This window comes from Oncorhynchus kisutch, linkage group LG17, assembly GCF_002021735.2.
Source record: "Oncorhynchus kisutch isolate 150728-3 linkage group LG17, Okis_V2, whole genome shotgun sequence".
NCBI lineage: Eukaryota > Metazoa > Chordata > Actinopteri > Salmoniformes > Salmonidae > Oncorhynchus > Oncorhynchus kisutch.
Window position 1 is genome coordinate 25,031,257 of NC_034190.2, and position 23,068 is coordinate 25,054,324.

Genomic DNA, 23,068 nt, shown 5'->3' on the forward strand with positions numbered 1-23,068 from the left:
GGAGTACTTCTCATGTCCTATTCGGTGTCCTGTGTGAATTTAAGTGTGCTCTCTCTAATTCTCTCTTTCTCTCTTTCTTTCTCTCTCTCGGAGGACATGAGCCCTAGGACCATGCCTCAGGACTACCTGACATGATGACTCCTTGCTGTCCCCAGTCCAGCTGGCCGTGCTGCTGCTCCAGTTTCAACTGTTCTGCCTTATTATTATTGGACCATGCTGGTAATTTATGAACATTTGAACATCTTGGCCATGTTCTGTTATAATCTCCACCCGGCACAGCCAGAAGAGGACTGGCCACCCCACATAGCCTGGTTCCTCTCTAGGTTTCTTCCTAGGTTTTGGCCTTTCGAGATAGTTTTTCCTAGCCACCGTGCTTCTGCTTTGAGACATCAGCTGATGTACGAAGGGCTATATAAATACATTTGATTTGATCCTGTAGCAAACTCCAAAAAGTTCTGGGACACTGTAAAGTCCATGGAGAATAAGAGCACCTCCTCCCAGCTGCCCACTGCACTGAGGCTAGGAAACACTGTCACCACCGATAAATCTACTATAATTGAGAATTTCAATAAGCATTTTTCTACAGCTAGCCATGCTTTCCACCTGGCTACCCTTACCCCGGTCAACTGCCCTGCACCCCCCACAGCAACTCGCCCAAGCCTCCCACATTTCTCTTTAACCCAAATCCAGATAGCTGAGATTCTGAAAGAGCTGCAAAAATTGTTGCAACCCCTATTCAACCTATCTTTCATATTATCTGACATTCCGAAAGATTGGAAAGCTCCTGCGTCATCCCCCTCTTCAAAGGGGGGAGACACTCTAGACCCAAACTGCTACAGACCTATATCTATCCTACCCTAACTTTCTAAGGTCTTCGAAAGCCAAGTTAACAAACAGATCGCTGACCATTTCGAAACCTACTGTACCTTCTTCGCAATGCAATCTGGTTTCAGAGCTGGTCATGGGTGCACCTCAGCCATGCTCAAGGTCCTAAACGATATCATAACCACCATCGATAAGATGCAGCCGTATTCATCGACCTGGCCAAGGCTTTCGACTCTGTCAATCACCACATTCTTATCGGCAGACTAAACAGTCGTGGTTTCTTAAATGACTGCCTCGCCTGGTTCACCAACTACTTCTCTGATAGAGTTCAGTGTGTCAAATTGGAGGGTCTGTTGTCTGAACCTCTGGCAGTCTCTATGGGGGTGCCACAGAGTTCAATTCTCAGACCGACTCTCTTCTCTGTATACATCAATGATGTCGCTCTTGCTGCTGGTGAGTCTCTGATCCACCTCTACGCAGACGACACCATTCGGTATACTTCTGGCCCTTCTTTGGACACTGTGTTAACTAACCTCCAGACGAGCTTCAATGCCATACAACTCTCCTTCCGTTGCCTCCAACTGCTCTTAAATGCGAGCAAAACTAAATGCATGCTCTTCAACCGATTGCTGCCCGCACCTGCCCGCCCGTCCAGCATCACTACTCTGGACGGTTCTGACTTAGAATATGTGGACAACTACAAATACCTAGGTGTCTGGTTTTAGGGAGCATTTGACAGTGATGAGGGGTGGTCGTTTGACTGCAGACCCATTATGGATGCAGGCAATGAGGCAGTGATCGCTGAAATCTTGGTTGAAAACAGCAGAGGTGTATTTGGAGGGCAGGTTGGTTAGGATGATATCTATGAGGGTGCCTGTGTTTACAGATTTGGGGTTGTACCTGGTAGGTTCAGCTATGATCCCTTATTAATGTTAAATCCACTTCAATGAGTGTAAATAAAGGGGAGGAAACGGGTTAAATAATTATTTTTTAAAGCCTTGAGACGTGGATTGTGTGTGTACGCCATTCAGAGGGTGAATGGGCAAGACAAAAGATGTGCCTTTGAACGGAGTATGATAGTAGGTGCCAGGCGCAACGGTTTGATTGTGTCAAGAACTGCAACGCTCCTGGGTTGTTCACGCTTCCCGTGTGATACACACGTTGATACACACGTTTCCCGTGTGTATCAAGAATGGTCCACCACCCAAAGGACATCCAGCCAACTTGACACAACTGTGGAAAGCAATGGAGTCAACATGGACCAACATCTCTGTGGAATGCCTGGACAACTTAGGGCTGTTCAGAGGGCAAAAGAGGGTGCAACACAATATTAGGAAGGTGTTCCTTATGTTTTGTACCTTCAGTGTATATTATCATCAACAAGATGATAACATTCCCATCTGAATGCTCATATCTGATTATGTCTGAAACCGGGAGACTGATGTAAGTCAATTACACCGCAAAGGAATTTGAGGCATGTATTAGTCAATTACACACTACCACCGCCCTGAAAATCAGTGTGGAATGAGATATTTTCTCCTTCTGTAGTTCTCGGTTACGGTATGCCTCAATGCTTTCTATTCCACTTCATCACTTACCACTAGTGTTTAGAATTGATTACTCTGGAACAACACACAATGTTCCTGGGATTATGGATGGAGGGAGAGAGAGAGAGAGAGCAATCCTCCAGGGGATCCACATTGTTTCCTTCTGCCAAAGGGGATTCTTATCAAAACACTGCCAGGACCACCATGAAAGGAAATGGTAATTAACACACACACACACACACACACACACACGGTATTTACATAGACTTGCAGAGCGCTTGTCACATTCAATTAATTACTCTCTGCTCGGGTGACAAACTTGATTAAACAAGAGAAAATATCCCATAACATCCCATAATATCATCCACGTCCTGCATGCTTGGCTTGCTTCCTTTCAACATATCAAATCTCATTTTATTTGTCACATGCGCCCAATACAACACCTTACAGTGAATTACAAGCCCTTAACCAACAATGCTTTAAGAAGTTAAGTTAAAAAAAATAGAAAAGAAAAGTAACAAATAATTAACAGAAGCAGTAAAATAACAATAACGTGGCTATATACAGGGGGTACTGGTACAGAGTCAATGTGCGGGGGCACCGGTTAGTTGAGGTATGAGGTCATATGTACATGTTGGTAGAGTTTAAAGTGACTATGCATAGATAATAAACAGAGTAGCAGCAGCATAAAAGAGGGGTCTGGGTAGCCCTTTGATTAGCTGTTCAGGAGTCTTATGGTTTGGGGGTAGAAGCTGTTAAGAAGCCTTTTGGACCTAGACATGGCGCTCCGGTACCACTTGCCGTGCGGTAGCAGAGAGAACAGTCTATGACTAGGGTGGCTGGAGTCTTTGACCATTTTTAGGGCCTTCCTCTGACACCGCCTGGTATAGAAGTCCTGGATGGCAGGAAGCTTTGCCCCAGTGATGTACTGGGACGTACGCACTACCCTTTGTAGTACCTTGCGGTCGGAGGCTGAGCAATTGCCATACCAGGCAGTAATGCAACCAGTCCGGATTCTCTCGATGGTGCAGCTGTAGAATCTTTTGAGGATGAGGACCCATGCCAAATCTTTTCAACCTATGAGGGGGAATAGGTTTTGTCGTGCCCCCCTCATGACTGTCTTAGTGTGTTTGGACTATACTAGTTTGTTGGTGATGTGGACACCAAGGAACTTGAAGCACTCAACCTGCTCCACTACAGCCCTGTCGATGAGAATAGGGGCGAGCTCGGTCTTTTTTTCCCCTGTAGTCCACAATCATCTCCTTTGTCTTGATCACGTTGAGGGAGAGGTTGTTGTCCTGGCACCACACGGCCAGGTCTCCGACCTCCTCCCTATAGGCTGTCTCATCATTGTTGTTGATCAGGCCTACCACTGTTGTGTCATTGGCAAACTTAATGATGGTGTTGGAATCGTACCTGGCAATGCAGTCATGAATGAACGGAGTACAGGAGGGGACTGAGCACGCACCCCTGAGAGCCCCCGTGTTAAATCAGCGTGGCGGATGTGTTGTTACCTACCCTTACCACCTGGGGGCGGCTCATCAGGAAGTCCAGGATCCAGTTGCAGAGGGAGGTGTTTAGTCCCAGGGTCCTTAGCTTAGTGATGAGCTTTGAGGGCACTATGGTGTTGAACGCTGAGCTGTAGTCAATGAATAGCATTCTCACATAGGTGTTGCTTTTGTCCTGGTGGGGAAGGGCAGTTTGGAGTGCAATAGCGATTGCATCATCTGTAGATCTGTTGGGGCAATACACAAATTGTATTGTGGTCATGGGTTTCTGGGATAATGGTGTTGATGTGAGCCATAACCAGCCTTCCAAAGCACTTAATGGCTACAGACATGAGTGCTACACGTTGGTAGTCATTTAGGAAGGTTACCTTAGTGTTCTTGGGCACAGGGACTATGGTGGTCTGCTTGAAACATGTTGGTATTACAGACTCCGTCAGGGACAGGATGAAAATGTCAGTGAAGACACTTGCCAGTTGGTCAGTGCATACTCGGAGTAGACTTGCTGGTAATCCGTCTGGCCCTGCAGCATGGTGAATGTTGACCTGTTTAAAAGGTCTTACTTACATCGGCTACGGAGAGCGTGATCACACAGTCATCCAAAACAGCTGATGCTCTCATGCATGCTTCACTGTTACTTGCCTCAAAGTGAGCATAGAAGTAATTTAGCTTGTCTGGTAGGCTCGTTTCACTGGGCAGCTCGCGGCTGTGCTTCCCTTTGTGGTCTAATAGTTTGCAAGCCCTGACACATCCGGCGAGCATCGGTGTAGTACGATTCAATCTTAGTCCTGAGTTGGACAAGGCTAATTGCCAAATACATTCTTTAAAATGAGACACGTTTTGTTGAAAGTTAGAATGTTTTATTTTCTCAAGGGGGAAGTATCACGACTCCCTCTCCTCTCTTTAAAATAGGGATGAAAAACAGACCGAGAGGGGGAGGAAGAGAAAGAGAGAGCGAGGAAGGGAGAGTGATAGTTGTGTTTTATTGAAATGAGGAGGAACAGAAGTGGTTCGCTGCAGAAGGAGAAGGATGGAGAAAAAATAAAGAGAAGCTAACGAGCGTCAGTGTCCACTCCTCACATATGATGCCTCTCACCCTTCCTGTCCTCCTTTACAGTGAGTATTAATACTGTTGTCACATCAATTAGTCACGTATGTGAGGACAGGCAGAACACACAGCCTTTGATAAACAGATGGTGGATGTTTCTACCTGTTGCTCTATAAAAAGGAACACAGTACAAACCAAGAAGGGAATTAGCCTCGTATCTTTGAAATCAGTGGTGGTTGGTGACATTTGGGATGAGGGAGGACAATATATTGTTTTTTTAGGAGCATGGCCATATTTCTATTACAGAATATTGGATGACTGTCATTCACATTCCATTCACCCAGCTCAAATGTAACATCAATAGGTTTAGGCTACTACACGATACTCAAATTTTCCCTATACCCATCATGAGGTTGCTACAACCTAACCTATGAATGAAAGTTTACAATGTAACTAGGTGCAGAAGTCGAGAGAATTGTGAGTAATCAAGGTGACAGTGACACATTCAATACTGCCTTGCACACTCTTGCCTAAATCTAGCTGATCTACAATGTAATTATTAGTCCAGCAGTTGCGAACAAGAGGTTTGGATAAATTCAGGTATGTTTCTCCCTGTTTCGCTCCATTTGTTTCGTTTAACAAACATTTTTCAACAGAATCGGTGATCACCCTGATCACCCTGATCACACGCAAACACAGTTCACTAATATAGCAGTCACATAAAAGGGGCGGTAGGGTAACCTAGTGGTTAGAGCGTTAGAGCGTTGGACTAGTAATCGAAGGGTTGCAAGTTCAAATCCCCAAGCTGACAAGGTAAAAATCTGTCGTTCTGCACCTGAACAAGCAGTTAACCCACTGTTCCTAGGCCGTCATTGAAAATAAAATAAATAAGAATTTGTTCTTAACTGACTTGCCTAGTTTTTTTACCTTGTAGCTGATCTACAATGTAATTATTAGTCCAGTAGTTGCGAACAAGAGGTTTGGATAAATTCAGGTATGTTTCTCCCTGTTTCGCTCCATTTGTTTCGTTTAACAAACATTTTTCAACATTTTTCAACAGAATCGGTGATCACCCTGATCACCCTGACCACACGCAAACACAGTTCACTAATATAGCAGTCACATAAAAGGGGTGGTAGGGTAACCTAGTGGTTAGAGCGTTGGACTAGTAATCGAAGGGTTGCAAGTTCAAATCCCCAAGCTGACAAGATAAAAATCTGTCGTTCTGCCCCTGAACAAGCAGTCAACCCACTGTTCCTAGGCCGTCATTGAAAATAAGAATTTGTTCTTAACTGACTTGGTAAAAAAATAAGAATACAATGAGCAAATTTATCATGCTGTTTGTACAATTCCCTTCTCAAATCTATGTTCCCACCTTTACTCTTTGCTTGTGGACTTCAGTGCCCGCTACAATCCTAGTCAGCAAACAGTTACACCGCTGGGCCCCGGGGGCAATAAATTAATAGAACCAAAAGCTTACCTTGACTTGGAAGAGTTCCAGTGTTGGATAGCCATAGCCAGCTAGCTAACATAGCATCCATCTCTGTTTTAGCACGGTGTTAGAATAGGCTTAACTAGCTAGATGTATTCACTAGCTAAGTGAAAAATAATAAAATACTACAAAATATAGCCTCTCGCTTCTGCTTTTAAGTAATTAAATTTGTTCAAAACTCTTCAACTATTGGTCTTTCTCTCTCCTTTTTACATTTTATGCACTGCAGTGCTGGCTAGCTGTAGCTTATGCCTTCAGTACTATATTCATTCTCTGACCCTGATTGTGTGGACAACATGTCAGTTCATGCTGCAAGAGCTCTGATAACTTCCGCAGGATGTCCTCCAAACTGTCATAATTACTGTGTAAGTCTATGGAAGAGGGTGAGAACAATGAGCCTCCAAGGTTTTGTATTGAAGTGAATGTACCCAGAGGAGGACGGAAGCCAGCTGTCCTCCAGCTACACCATGGTGCTACCCTACAGAATGCTGTTAAGGCTACTCTAGACCTTCATTTCAAAACAGTGTGTTTTAATCAATTATTTGGTGACATGAATATATTTTGTATAGTTTTATTTGAAAATAATTATTTCTTCAATGTTTCACTATTTCTATTTCTATTTCTATTTCCTCCATTGCTTCTAATGTGTTGTGTAGGCTACCATAAATTATCCTTATGGTGTATTGCAGCCATATACACAAAAAAAGTATGTGGACACCTCTTAAAATGAGTGGATTCAGCTATTTCAGCCACACCAGTTGCTGACAGGTGTATAACATCAAGCACACAGCTATGCAATCTCCATAGAAAAAGAATGGCCCGTACTGAAGACCTCAGTGACTTTCAACATGGCACCATCATAGGATGCCACCTTTCCAACAAGTCAGTTTGTAAAATTTCTTCCCTGCTAGAGCTGCCCCGCTCAACTATAAAAGTGTTGTTAAAGTGAAGTGGAAATGTCTAAGAGCAACAACGGCACCGCCGTGAACTGGTAAGCCACACAAGCTCACAGAACGGAACAGCCGAGTGCCTAAGCGCATAAAAATGATCCATCCTCGGTTGCAACACTCACTACCGAGTTCCAAACTGCCTCTGGAAGCAACGTCAGCACAAGAACTGTTTGTCTGAAGCTTCACAAAATGGGTTTCCATGGCCGAGCAGACGCACACAAGCCTGAGATCACCATGAGCAATGCCAAGCATCGGCTGGAGTGGTGTAAAGTTCGCCACCATTGGACTCTAAAGCAGTGGAAATGCGTTCTCTGGAGTGATGAATCACACTTCACCATCTGGCAGTCCAACAGAAGAATCTGGGTTTGGTGGATGCCAGGAGAACGCTACCTGCCCAAATGCATAGTGCCAACTGTAAAGTTTGATGGAGTAGGAATAATGGTCTGGGGCTGTTTGTCATGGTTCAGGCCCCTTAATTCCAGTGAAGGGAAATCTTAATGCAGCAGCATACAACGACATTCTAGACAATTCTGTGCTTCCGACTTTGTGGCAACAGTTTGGGGAAGGCCTTTTCCTGTTTCAGCATGACAATACTCCTGTGCACAATGCGAGGTCCATACAGAAATGGTTTGTCGAGATCAATGTGAAAGAACTTGACTGGGCCTGCACAGAGCCTTGACCTCAACCCCATCAAACAACTCTGGGATGAATTGGAACGCCGACTGTGCCCGACCTCACTAATGCTCTTCTGGCTGAATGGAAGCATGTCCCTGCAGCAATGTTCCAACATCTAGTGGAAAGCCTTCCCAGAAGAGTGGAGGCTGTTATAGCAGCAAATGAGGGGGACCAACTCCATATTAATGCCCATGATTTTGGAATGAGATGTTCTATGAGCAGGTGTCCACATAAACTACATGGCCAAAAGTATGAAAAATATTAAAACCACACATTGCTTTTATCTTACAAAATACACGTTGAAATGTTATATTGTTGTGTCGACTTTTACAAACCAAACACTAGAAAACCCCACATGGGTTTATAGAAGACTTGGAGGGGAGCTTGGGCCTGTTTCTGTAAGAATGAACCAAACACCCCAAAAGGGATTCAATACAGAAATCTACAATTCAATTGTGTGAGAGCTCTTCCTCACAGTGCACTGTACTGAAAGATACTCCAGCAGTCTGTGGCCAATTCTTCACTCATCTCTCTCTCTCACACACACACACACACACCTCTCTGAGGTGACGAAATTGCCGCTGCCTGACGCTGAAGTGAATCCATTCGTCATGAAACTGCTTTCAGAGTGGACATCCTTCAAATAACACATTTTCATACAAATGTAATTTTCAATACAAATGTCTCCACATGAAATCTATTTCCCCCCTCTCCCTTTGTCAGTGAATATAATAGCATGCTTCATTGAGATTATCCATAGCTGAGGCTGAGGGCTACACCTCATGCTAAGAGAGGTATAACAAACACACTCTAACGAGGGGGAAATTGTTTTAATTCCGTGACGGGAGTGTTTTCAGTCATGAAGTTTATTTTCTCTCAATCACTCATACAAACTCTCTCTCTCTCTCTCTCTCTCTCTCTCTCTCTCTCTCTCTCTCTCTCTCTCTCTCTCTCTCTCTCTCTCTCTCTCTCTCTCTCTCTCTCTCTCTCTCTCTCTCTCTCTCTCTCTCTCTCTCTCTCTCTCTCTCTCTCTCTCTCTCTCTCTCTCTCTCTCTCTCTCTCACACACACACACTACTTCCCCAAGGCATCAGTCTCTCAGACAACAAACGCTGACTCGCCAAAGACCCACACAATGAAAACACACAGAAACTCTTGATTGACAGGCGTGAATTTTAGCATCGTGCCCCCCTACCACTATGACGTAGTGTAAAATCAACTATAATTGCTTAGCCAGTGTGTGTGTGGATTGAAAATGGTGAAAGAGTGCCTTTCCCAGTCGCGGGAGTCAGAGCAAATACAGCAGCGAGCAAGCAACATTACTAGATTGATCTTAGTAGTGAACACACTGGCCAATCACTTCTCTTTCTACTCTTGCTGTGACTCACAACTCAGACAGCTCTGATAGGTACACTATACACAGCACCAGTCCAAAGTTTGGATACACCTACTCATTCAAAGGTTTTTGTTTATTTGGACTATTTTCTACATTGTAGAATAATAGTGAAGACATCAAAACTATGAAGTAACACATATGGAATCATGTAGTTACCAAAGAAAGTGTTAAACAAATCAAAATAGATTTGATATTTGAGATTCTTCAAAGTTGCCACCCTTTGCCTTGACAGCTTTGCACACTCTTGGCATTCTCTCAACCAGCTTCATCAGGTATGCATTTCAATTAACAGGTGTGCCTTGTTAAGTTAAATAGTGGAATTTCTTTCCTTATTAATGTGTTTGTGCCAATCAGTTGTGTTGTAACAAAGTAGCGGAAGTATACAGAAGATAGCCCTATTTGGTAAAATACCAAGTCCATATTATGGCAAGAACAGCTCAAATAAGCAAAGAGAAACGACAATCCATCATTACTTTAAGACATTAAACTTCCTATGGCTTGAAACCCGCTAACGGGATCAATATGACAACAGCCAGTGAAAGTGCAGGGCGTCAAATTCAAAACAACAGAAATCTCATTATTAAAATTCCTCAAACATACATAGAAGTATTTTACACCATTTTAAAGATAAAACTTGTTGTTAATCCCACCACAGTGTCCGATTTCAAAAAGGCTTTACGACGAAAGCACACCAAACGATTATATTAGGTCTGCACCTAGTCACAGAAAAACACAGCCATTTTTCCAGCCAAAGAGAAGAGTCACAAAAAGCAGAAATAGAGATAAAGTTTACTTTGGCGCGTTACGTTCAGTAGTTCCAAAACATCCGGTGATTTTGCAGAGAGCCACATCAATTTACAGAAATACTCATAATAAACATTGATAAAAGATACAACTATTATGCATGGATTATAGATACACTTCTCCTTAATGCAACTGCTGTGTCAGATTTCAAAAAAGCTTTACCGAAAAAGCCCACCATGTAATAATCTGAGTAAAGCGCTCAGACAACAAATCAAGTCATACAGATATCCGCCATGTTGTGGAGTCAACAGAAGTCAGAAATAACATTATAAATATTCACTTACCTTTGATCTTCATCAGAATGCACTCCCAGCAATCCCAGTTCCACAATAAATGTTTGATTTGTTCGATAACGTCCATCATTTATGTCCAAATACCTCCTTTTAGTTTGTGCGTTTAGCCCAGTAATCCAAATTCATGACGCGCAGGCCAGACAAAAAGTCGAAATGTTCCAATAACAGTCCGTAGAAACGTCAAACGAAGTATAGAATCAATCTTTAGGATGTTTTTAACATAAATCCGGAGAATTCCTGTGTCTTCAGAAATGTAATGGAACTCAAGCTAACTCTCACGTGAACGTGCGTGACCAGCTCATGCCACTCTGCCAGACCACTGACTCATTCAGCTCCCATTCCCCCCCTCCTTCACAGTAGAAGCATCAAACGAGGTTCTAAAGACTATTGACATCTAGTGGAAGCGTTAGGAAATGCAATTTGACCCCATAGACACTGTATACTTGATAGGCAAAGAGTTGAAAAACTACAAACCTTCGATATCCAACTTCCTGGTCGGATTTTTTTCTCAGGTTTTTGCCTGCCATATGAGTTCTGTTATACTCACAGACATCATTCAAACAGTTTTAGAAACTTCAGAGTGTTTTATATCCAAATAGACTAATACTATACATATATTAGCAACTGGGCATGAGTAGCAGGCAGTTTACTCTGGGCTCCTTATTCATCCAAGCTACTCAATACTGCCCCCAGCCATAAGAAGTTTTAAGGTCAATGTGGAAAATTTCAAGAGCTTTTAAAGTTTCTTCAAGTGCCGTTGCAAAAACCATCAAGCGCTATGATGAAACTGGCTCTCCTGAGGATCGCCACAGGAAAGGAAAACCCAGAGTTACCTCTGCTGCAGAGGATAAGTTCATTAGAGTTATCAGCCTCAGAAATTGCAGCCCAAATAAATGCTTCAGAGTTCAAGTAACAGATACATCTCAACATCAACTGTTCAGAGGAGACTGCGTGAATCAGGCCTTCATGATCGAATTGCTGCAAAGAAACCACTACTAAAGGACACCAATAATAAGAAGAGACTTGCTTGGGCCAAGAAACACGAGCAATGGACATTAAACCGGTGGAAATCTGTCCTTTAGTCTGATGAGTCCATATTTGACATTTTTGGTCCCAACCGCTATGTCTTTGTGAGACGCAGAGTCGGTGAACGGATGATCTCAGCATGTGTGGTTCCCACCGTGAAGCATGGAGGAGGAGGTGTGATAGTGTGGGGGTGCTTTGCTGGTGTCAGTGATTTATTTAGAATTCAAGGCACACTTAACCAGCATGGCTACCACAGCATTCTGCAGCGATATGCCATCCCATCTAGTTTGTGCTTAGTAGGACTATCATTTGTGTTTCAACAGGACAATGACCCAACACACCTCCAGGCTGTGTAAGGGCTATATGACCAAGAAGGAGAGTGATGAAGTGCTGCATCAGATGATCTGGCCTCCACAATCCCCTGACCTCAACCCAATTGAGATGGTTTGGGATGAGTTGGACTGCAGATTGAAGGAAAAGCATTCTAACAGACAGAGAAACCACATTGTAAATGCAGGCAGCACTACAATAAGGTTGCTATCTTTATACCATTCATCTGAGTGACTCAGCCAACATAGCACAGGCCCTTCACCATCCCCTTTCCTTCTATGCCATGCACAGCACAGACTGACAGAGTGCTTCAGGTGTCACAGACACATAAAACAGGCGGAACATGCTCATATACACGCACAGACCACTATAAAACAGGCGGAACAGGCTCACACACACGCACAGAGCGTCATAAAACAGACAATCAACAAGCTCCTACCTGCAGTTAGGTGGCGGGTCCAAGGTTATCTCAGCGAGCTCCTTCTGAATCCTGGGGAAAGAGATGGAACTTACATGTGGTGGAACACACACACACAGATCATATACTGAGTGTACAAAACATTAAGAACACCTGCTCTTTTCATGACAGACTGACCAGGTGAAAGCTATGATCCCATATTGATGTCACTTGTTAAATTCACTTCAATCAGTGTAGAGGAAGGGGAGGAGACAGGTTAAAGAAGAGTGTTAAGCCTTGAGACATGGATGCTGTATGTGTGCCATTCAGAGGGTGAATGGGAAAGATAAAAGATTTAAGTGCCTTTTGAATGGGGTATGGTAGAAGGGTGGCAGTTCTTGACACAAACCGTAGGAAGCATTGGAGTCAACATGGGCCAGCATCCCTGTGGAGTGCTTGCGACACCCTGTAGAGTCCATGCCCCGACGAACTGAGGCTGTGTAATGCTATACACACGCAGAACAGACTAGCTAGTGTGTTATATAAAGTCTGCCAGTAAAATCAATCTGTAAGTGTACACACTGAATAACTCATTGATGTCCTAATGAGCGCCTAGAATTGTGATTGAATACAGGAATACGTCTTGTCAGACTATATCAACATTGGGACGCACTGTTGAATTCCTCACCTAGTTTCATGGGCAAGTGTAAATTGACATTGAGATCAGACAGGCCTTGCTGTGTAAAAGAGTCATATCTGCTTTCTGGACAAATACATGAGACAGATTGAGATAAGGATTTTAATGACTCAGGGTGAACTAAACATTTTGATTTAGTCTCTCCCTCCCTGTTGGAAGTATTTATGTAAGAATACATAAATAAACAGTGGTTTAGTATAGTGAGTAGATGGGATCAGGGCAGGGATCATGTTTCACTGCTGTACACAGCACTGCTCATTACATAACTATGCCAATGATTTGCTCTGAGGATCCCAACAGGCAGGTGCAGTTTTTTTTTTACAATCAGTTACTTCACCGTCCATTAAGGCTGCAATATTCCACTCACACGGCGCCAATACTGACAACAAGCTACTCTCCAAGGGGTTGGAACTGGTTCAGGGAACACATCCTAAATACGAACAACAATATAATAGGGACAGAATCAGAACCGGAAGTGAAAGTGATCTATACTGTTCCCGAAACAGAACGGTTATTTTAAAGGCATGGGAAAAGGTTAATAATGTTATTTTACGTACAGGGGCCTTATTTCCTGCCCCCCCCCCAAAACGCAACAAAGCATGTGTAGGTTACAAGCCCCTTCCCCTTCCAAAGCATAGGCTACTGTGGCTTACTGATGTAGAAATTAAATCATTAGGGAGAGATTCTTTTCATTAGAGAAGAATGAATAAACATGTTCAATGTTAGTTAAGGATACTATAGTTATAACATTTCACATTGGATTTATTAACTATAAAAAGGTACGTTTTTTATTTAAATTCTGGTAACACTTAAAAACACACACACACACACACACACAAGCTAACTAGTTCTGGTGCAACGTTAAGCCACCTCTCTGAGGTTCAAAGACATTTCCAAGTTCCTTCATAGAATCCGCTCCTCCTCGGTATAATTCTGTGGGCCTAATAAAGATAATACATGTCATAACAAGATGCCCAGCACTTCAAGCCTCCTCTTCCATCCTCTCTCGCTCGCTCACCACCCACAACATTTAAGTTGCATCTCGGGCCCTACACTTGTCTGTCCAATGCATGTAAACAACTAGTTATAGCTTGCCCCCTCCATAGCAAGCTGCTCGATCCGCACTGATTGGTGAAGTCATTTAATGTTGAGCTAAATGTTAAAGAAAATACATTTCAGAGGTTTAAAAAGGAACAGAAAGGAACGATATAAACCGTTACTTTTTGGGGATTTGAACCGGTTCAGAACATAATTTTGCTGGTTCAGAACAGTGGAACGGAACCAAATGAATAATCATAACACTACAGATTGAGATATAATCCTGGTTCCGAATGTATTAAGTGTCTCAGAGTAGGAGTGCCGATCTAAATCCTAGTCTGAGACACTAAATACATACAGCCCCTGACCCTAAATCATCTATTCACAATGTTCACAACAACTGTTGACACTATCTGTTAGATGAGCCAAACAAACAGTCAGCTGTAGCCATGGTGGAGGACAACGACAAGCAGCCTTCCAACATCAGGAGACAGGGAAGTGTCACAACATCAGTAGAAATGGCACCCCACCACTCACCAGCACCACCGCTCAGAGCGGGAGAGAACCTCAGGTGGTCCTTTTGTTCATTTCACCTGTCATCCCTGTCGGCTCATTCCCTCGGTCCTCTCCAAATGCCACGCCATGGAGGAGTGCACACATTCACGCGCGCACACACACACAGAGGAGTGCTGATAGGAAGGCACCACACCTCAGGGAGCGAGCGAGGGGAGGGAGGGAGAGTAGAACAAACGACAGCAGATCCCTTCCTCTCCTCTGTGTGTGCTTGTATTGATTATAAACTCTCTAGTTCATGATGAGAGGAGACTGTGGGTAAATCATTGTGCCCTACTATTCCTTACAGGCAGTGGGAAAATACTTCTTTCTGCAAGGGGCTGTATAACTGTAATACAATCACTGCGGTTATGGAGTAAGTCGTTCCCAGGCTTGAATGCACAAGACGCTCTAATTTTATCTACAGTATTTTCTCATGAGGTGGCACTTTTTACGTGGTAAGCTGGCCGGCTGTTAAGAGCAGATGGAGGGAAGAATAAACGAGGGAATGAACGAGGGAATCCAGGGGGAAATGGACCAATTACAGAACATGCAGGCCTCCCTCTCTCACGGTCACTCATCCATGGGTTCTCTCTCTGACACAAACACTTTGTTTGTTTTTCTCTAATGTCCCTCAGACCATTGCATTTCATAACCCATTGATGGTTATAATAAACCCACTGCTTCAAGGTACATCTTAGTCAATATAATCTCTGTATTATACTGCGTATGACATTTGTGGCTCGGAATGGAACACCTTCCTAGAGTCAGTTTTGCCCTCAGAACAGCCTCAATTCTTCAGGGCATGGACTCTACAATGTGTTGAAAATATTCTACATGGATGCTGGCCCGTGTTGACTCCAATGCTTCCCACAGTTGTGTCAAGTTGGCTGGTGGACCATTCTTGATACACATGGTAAACTGTTGAGTGTGAAAAACCCAGCAGCGTTACAGCTCTTGACACAAACCGGTGCGCCTGGCACCTAATACCATGCCCCATTCAAAAGGCACTTAAATAGTTTGTCTTGCCCATTCACCCTCTGAATGGCACACTTACACAATCCATGTCTCAAATCCTTCTTTAACCCGTCTCCTCCCCTTCATCTACACTGATTGAAGTGGATTTAACAAGTGATGTCAATAAAGGATCATAGCTTTCACCTGGTCAGTCTGTCATGGAAAGAGCAGGTGTTCTTAATGTGTTGTACATTCAGTATATTGGATAGTCCATTGTTGAGCTTGAGCTGTATTCCAAAGAAATTCCACAAAAACCATAAATGCACTACATGCATATTGTATATGACCAAGACCGTCAAGGACACTTCATTACACAATCTACCTGAACAGAATAGAATAGAGAGAATTGCAGATCTACCTCTTGGCGCTGGTGGAGAGCTTGGCAGCAGTCTTGCTGGATATCTTGGCCTCTTTCTTCTTGGGCGTTGTCTGATCCCTCTCCTGACCCTGCTCCTGAACCGGAGGGGCCACCTCTCTCTGCTCCACATCCCAGCTTCCCCCACTGGTGTTGGGACTGTCGTCCGGCCTTGAGCTGGGCTGCACCTCACTGGACATCCTGGCTCTGACACACACACACACACACACACACACACATACACACACACAGATCAGTAAAGGGTTTGGGGTTTTCCTACACACCTGCCTAAAGCTACAGCAGTCGAAGGTGAGAATACTATTGGTTCTGTGGTTGTCCTTCAGTCTTTAGCTATTCTGATAGAAGTACGGTATTAAAAACCAAACCACTAGAGACAGCCAGCCAGCTACAGCCAACAGAATGAAATACTGTTCTCCTCCCAGCTCTCAGGTCTTTTAAAGGTCATTATAGTAAGGAAGGCAGGTTCCTTGTCCTTACGGACCAGCTCACACTACAGCCTCTATAATCAAAGCTCCTTCTACAAGGTCGCATTGAGGAAATTTAATTTCCCAACATACCATATGAGCCCTCAAGGTGAAGCAGTGTATTTTGAACATTCACAGAATGAGAAGTAGTTGTTTGGGTAAATGAGGGTTGTGTACAGTGTGTGTATGGGGGGGGGGGGGGGGTGCAGTGTGTGTATGGGGGGGGGGGGGGTGCAGTTCTACCACACACACTTTGAAGTGCAAAGTGCAGTTCTACCACACACACTTTGATCATGAACATTCAGGATCCATTGGGCAACATTCTACACAGACAGTAATTGGATACATTTCATTTTCTTCTTCTGATACAGAGATTGGTGGTTTCTACTGAGGCAATTTAGGGATGTTGTTAATAGGCTAAGCATACAAAACACAAAGCATGATCTTCTAGAAAACATTGTTTATATTCTATTTTATTGATTCTATAAGCCATCTCTCTTTGACAAGTTAAAGTCAATTGAAAATACTCTTGAGTTTTGGCTATCAAAGACATGGGCACACTTTGTAACAATAATTTAACATCAATGTAACACAACCAACGGAACACCCCCTCCCCTCCCCCCTAATGATATCTTCTTCTCCCAGGCCATCGGCTCTTTAAACACTTCACTTTCAGTGTTCTCCTTTTATACCCAGACGGTGATGATAAAATCTGCAACAACAAAAAAAGTAACAAATCCCGTGTTGCATTGGTCTCACAGTCATTCATACGGACGAGCACATTTCTTTTGTGTGTAAATAATCCCTGTTGTCACGTAGGGCTGTCAGAATAACTGATCCACTAGGTCTACTGCTGGGGGAGCAGCCGTCATCTCGCGTGCACTCCACATAATTGAGAAGGCCTAAAAAAATAACACCCTAACGGTAATCGGAGAGCCATCATGTGCCCTCATAGCCTCAAGATAAACACAACACAAAACGTTCGAAGCAGTTTGAGTGAAATATTAGCTGTGAAGCTTTCCCACATCAAGAAGACCCGTCTCCGCACAACCCCCCCCCCCCCCCCTCCTCCTCCCCATGAGGATATCGTTCTTCTCCCGGGCCATCGACTCTTTAAACGTTACTTTCAATGTGCAGTTGTTACAATGTTTCAGAAAGAGATTACCTTCCAAATAGTTGGACGGTCGATGCAAACAATCTTCTATCAACCCCTGAAGTAGGCTATATCCCGTGTGTTGAAGTAGGCTATATGCCGTGTGTTGCTCGGCCGTTCTATTCGATCTGTTTCTCCGTTCGCTTTCGTTATCCGCTCAGACTGGCTTGCGAGAGAATGAGACAACCGGACCGCCTCTGAGCGCGCGCTCTCTTTTTTACACAGTGAGTACACGAGTGCGCGCAACCAAGTGTGTGTGTATTGGGCTTTTCAAATCGGGTAACAAGCATTGGCAGTAGAGGGTTAACGGTTAACCAACCTTAACCAACCTAACAATATATAATGAATAGGCTAATGTCCTTTTGATATGTTAGTGTATTTTTCCTTTATTTGCAAAGTTCAAGAAAAGTTCACAGAAAACTCTATCAGACGAGCTAGGGAAGATAGTGGATGTGGCTTCAATACAGAATTGTTTTTCTTTCAAAATAATTCATAGAAATATTGTCGATAGACCTACATTGCATTCGGAAAGAATTCAGACCCCTTCCCATTTTCCACATTTTGTTATGTTACAGCCTTATTCTAAAATGTATAAAATAAAACATTTTCCTCGTCAATCTCCACACAATAGCCCACAATGACAAAGCGGAAACATGTTTTAAGAAAATTTAGCAAATGTATAGAAAAATCAAAAACAGAAATACCTTATTTACATAAGTATTCAGACCCTTTGCTATGAGACTTGAAATTGAGCTCAGGTGCATTCTGTTTCCATTGATCAGTTTCTACAAATTGTCTGGAGTCCACCTGTGGTAAATTCAATTGATTGGACATGATTTGAAAAGGCAACCGCCTATATTAAGTCCCACTGTTGACAATGGATATCAGAGCAAAAACCAAGCCATGAGGTCGAATGAATTGTACGTAGAGCTCCGAGACAGGATTGTGTCGAGGCACAGATCTGGGGAAGGGTACCAAAACATTTCTGTAACATTGAAGGTCCCCAAGAACACAGTGACCTCCATCATTCTTAAATGGAAGAAGTTTGGTGCCACCAAGACTCTTCCTAGAGCTGGCCACCCGGCCAAACTGAGCAATCGGGGGAGAAGGGCCCTGGTTCAGAGCTGTTGCCAGAGAATGTAATGTTAATTTCTCTACCATAAATCGCCTCCAATGGCATTTTAGAGAATTTGGCAGTACATCCAACCGGCCTCACAACCGCAGACCACAGACCACGTGTAACCACGTCAACCCAGGACCTCCACATCCGGCTTCTTCACCTGTGGGATCATCTGAGGGGTTGGAGAAGAGTTTGCTAAGGAGTATTTATGTCTACAACAAAGCCCTTTTGTGCCCCTACCTATGTGAAATCCATCGATTATTTATTTATTTATATTGACAGATTTTCTTAAATGAACTATAACTCAGTAAAATCTTTGAAATTGTTGCATGTGGTGTTTATATTTTTGTTCAGTGTAGAATGATATCACTCAACAAAAACTGGGTGAAAAAATCTGATAATCTCTCTTTCCACACTCAAAAACTCACTGACGGTGGCGGAACCTAAATTATGGGAATGATGTCTCCTCACGCGGTGAATAAACTGTGGAACGGTGTTGCTATGTTCGCGGTTTTCCTGAATTTGGGCTACTTAGAAAAATATTGTCGCGGGTGAAATGTATTCGTTGTGGATTTTTGGGCTATTTCTAAGTTGCACCACGGCCGCCAAGGCATTTCTCTTAAAAATATATATTTCACTGTGACCAGCTCCTCAGTAGTGGTAAGGGAGAGGAGGTGTGTGTGTGTGTGTGTGTGTGTGCGTGCGTGCGTGTTTTGAGAGGGCAAAGCACAGCACTACAGTTATTGGCTGAATCAAGTGAGAGAGGAGAGAGAGCAGCACGCGCGCACGTTGTGACAGCTTTTTACCAGTTGTAGGTAGGCTATTTAGATTGTCGTTATAGAGACACCTATTTCCTAGTATTTTTCCATTAAACATATTAATACTGTAGAAGTGATGCACATCAATAAATAATAGAAACAAAGAACTGGAAAACGACTTTGGGCGCACTACATGAATCCCTTGGAGATGGTTTAAACTGCATTCTAATGTTGACTGCTTAAAGAAAACTGTATCAAGCGAAGTGCTTTATGTATGCTCAGTTCTTGAGTCTCGGGGGCTGCCTGAGTGGACATTGGAAATGGAAGTTGTGGAACTACTTCGCGTGGTTCTTTTTATGGGGAAAAGTCCTCAATGAAACGGACATTAGGCTAAAAGTGAATAATTATACATGTGCCTCTGTTGGCCCTCAAGTAGCCTATTAATGTATATGCCATTGTAGGCTCCCACTTGATACAATAAATATGTTGAAATGACGATATTACTGGAGTCATTGCAAGTCAATTTGTGTCACTTGTGTCGCCTACCTGGCGCTGGCAAACCAATGTAATAAATAGCCTATTACTTGTTGTAGCCTTGTGTTATTATGAACGCGTTAGATTGACGGGATTAGGCTACATATAAAACGAATTTAAAAAAATAAACACTGGTTGTTGACAAGCATATTCAGTTCATAAATATATTATTAATATTTCATTCAGTGATTTAAATTATGACCTCATCCAACAGTAGCCTATTCCAGTAAACTATTGGGGAAACAAGCACTTCGTATTGCGAAATCGTCTCGCTTTTCATGTTGAATAAATTAGTCTGTTAATTCGAAGTAAGCAAGCTGCTAAATCGTTCAATTTACATCTTGCCTACATTTATTCTAGGCTACTGTAGACTATCTGAAATGAGATGTAGGCTTATCAGGGCCTATAGGCTACCTGCCTTTATCTAAGAAAACTATGGAACATTTTTATTAGAATCTTAAACCCAGACTGTAGCCTATGTCTATTGTAGAGGTCGACGATTATGATTTTTCAACGCCGATACTGATTATTGGAGGACCAAAAAAACCAATACAGATTAATCAGCCGATTTTTATTTATTTATTTGTAATAATGACAATTACAACAATACTGAATGAACAGTTATTTTAACTTAATATAATACATAAATAAAATCAATTTAGCCTCAAGTAAATAATGAAACGTTCAATTTGGTTTAAATAATGCAAAAACAAAGTGTTGGAGAAGAAAGTAAAAGTGCAATATGTGCTATGTAAGAAAGCTAACGTTTCAGTTCCTTGCTCAGAACATATGAAAGCTGGTGGTTCCTTTTAACATGAGTCTTCAATATTCCCAGGTAAGAAGTTTTAGGTTGTAGTTATTATAGGAATTCTAAGACTATTTCCCTCTATACCATTTGTATTTCATTAACCTTTGACTATTGGATGTTCTTATAGGCACTTTAGTATTACCAGTGTAACAGTATAGCTTCTGTCCCTCTCCTCGCTCCTCCCTGGGCTCGAACCAGCAACACAACTACAATTATTTCACTTCGGTTACACGAGCCTCATCTTGGGAGTTGATAGGCTTGAAGTCATAAACAGCGCAATGCTTGATGCACAACGAAGAGCTGCTGGCAAAACGCACAAAAGTGCTGTTTGAATGTGAATTAATGTTTACGCGCCTGCTTCTGCCTACCACCGCTCAGTCAGATACTTAGATGCTTGTATGCTCAGTCAGATTATATGCAACGCAGGACACGCTAGATAATATCTAGTAATATCATAAACCATGTGTAGTTAACTAGTGATTATGATTGATTGTTTTTATGAGCTAAATTTGATGCTAGCTAGCAACTTACCTTGGCTTACTGCATTCGCGTAACAGGCAGTCTCCTTGTGGAGTGCAACGAGAGAGAGGCAGGTCATTATTGCATTGGACTAGTTAACTGTAAGGTTGCAAGATTGAATCTCCCAAGCTGACAATGTGAAAATCTGTCTTTCTGCCCCTGAACAAGGCAGTTAACCCACCGTTCCTAGGCCGTCATTGAAAATAAGAATGTGTTCTTACTGACTTGCCTAGTTTAATAAAGCTATATAAAAATAAAAAAATTGGCAAAATACCGATTTCCGATTGTTATGAAAACTTGAAATCGGCCCAAATTAATCGGCCATTCCGATTAATCGGTCGACCTCTAGTCTATTGAAATGACAAGTCAATCTCGCAAATGGGCCATTTATAACCTTTGTAGTCTTAACATCTGGCACATAATAACAACACAATTAAAAATAGTGTTTTATGTTCATTCAATTGTTTCTTGCTCAGAGATTGCGAGATCTTCTGTCAAACTTACATCACTCAAACTGTGCTGTCGGATTTATCTATAGTTATGCACATGCGCAAAGGGTTAATTTATTTTGTCCAACATGATCCAAGCACAGCAAGACAGTCGTGATGAGGGCACGACAAAACCTATTCCCCCGCAGGAGACTGAATAGATTTGGCATGGGTCCTCAGGTCCTCAAAGCATCCTGACAGGTTGCATCACTGCCTGGTATGGCAACTGCTTGGCCTCCGACCGCAAGGCACTACAGAGGCTAGTGCGTACGGCCCAGTAAATCACCGGGGCCAAGCTTCCTGCCATGCAGGACCTCTATGCCAGGCGGTGTCATAGGAAGTTCCTAAAAATGGTCCAAGACTCCAGCTACCCTAGTCATAGACTGTTCTCTCTGCTACCGCACGGCAAGCGGTACCGGAGCGCCAAGTCTATGTCTAAGAGGCTTCTAAACAGCTTCTACCCCTAAGCCATAAGACTTCTGACCAGCTAATCAAATGGCTACCCAGACAATTTGCATTGCCCCACCCCCTTCTACGCTGCTGCTGCTCTCTGTTTATTACCTATGCATAGTCACTTTAATAACTCTACCTATGTAATAGGAATGCTTCAGTCCCTCTCCTCGCCCCTACCTGGGCTCGAACCAGGGATCCTCTGCACACATCCACAGTCACCCTCGAAGCATCGTTACCCATCGCGCCACAAAATCCGTGGCCCTTGCAGAGCAAGGGGAACAACTTCAGGTCTCAGAGCGAGAGATGTCACCGATTGAAACGCTATTAGCGCCCACCCCACTAACTAGCTAGCCATTTCACATCGGTTACACCTACATGTACATATTACCTCAATTACCTCGACAGCGGTGCCCCTGCACATTGACTCGGTAGCGAGGTATTTTCTTAAATCTGCATTGTTGGCTAAGGGCTTGTAAATAAGCATTTCACAGGAAGGTCTACACCTATTGTATTCGGCGCACGTGACATCAATAAGTCTAAATATTGGTGTTACATTGCACAACCTTCAATGTTATGTCATATTTATGTAACATTCTGGCAAATTAGTTTGCAACGAGCCAGGCGGCCCAAACTGTTGCATATACCCTGACTGCGTGTAATGAACGCAAGAGAAGTGACACAAGTTCCCTAGTTAAAATAAATTCATGTTAGCAGGCAATATTAACTAAATTATGCAGGTTTAAAAATATATACTTGTGTATTGATTTTAAGAAAGAGGTGATGTTTATGGTTAGGTACAAATTG

At 43.0% G+C, this 23,068-nt stretch overlaps 1 protein-coding gene across 2 annotated transcripts in view; it reads right to left on the reverse strand.

The window, feature by feature from the left end:
* Positions 1-17,769, reverse strand: part of LOC109907382 (ubiquitin-conjugating enzyme E2 E2-like) — a 49,287-nt gene extending 31,518 nt beyond the window's left edge. The window contains exons 1-3 of one of the 2 annotated variants that reach the window (XM_031793431.1): positions 17,597-17,769; positions 15,950-16,153; positions 12,330-12,380 (exon numbers count right to left, since the gene is read on the reverse strand). In XM_031793431.1, coding sequence (XP_031649291.1) covers positions 12,330-12,380; positions 15,950-16,146 — 248 coding nt within the window. In that variant the 5' untranslated portion in view covers positions 16,147-16,153; positions 17,597-17,769. Of the gene's footprint in view, positions 1-12,329; positions 12,381-15,949; positions 17,144-17,596 lie in introns of both variants that reach the window. The other variant, XM_031793434.1, reaches the window with a different exon arrangement.
* Between the last annotated feature and the right edge of the window lie 5,299 nt (positions 17,770-23,068).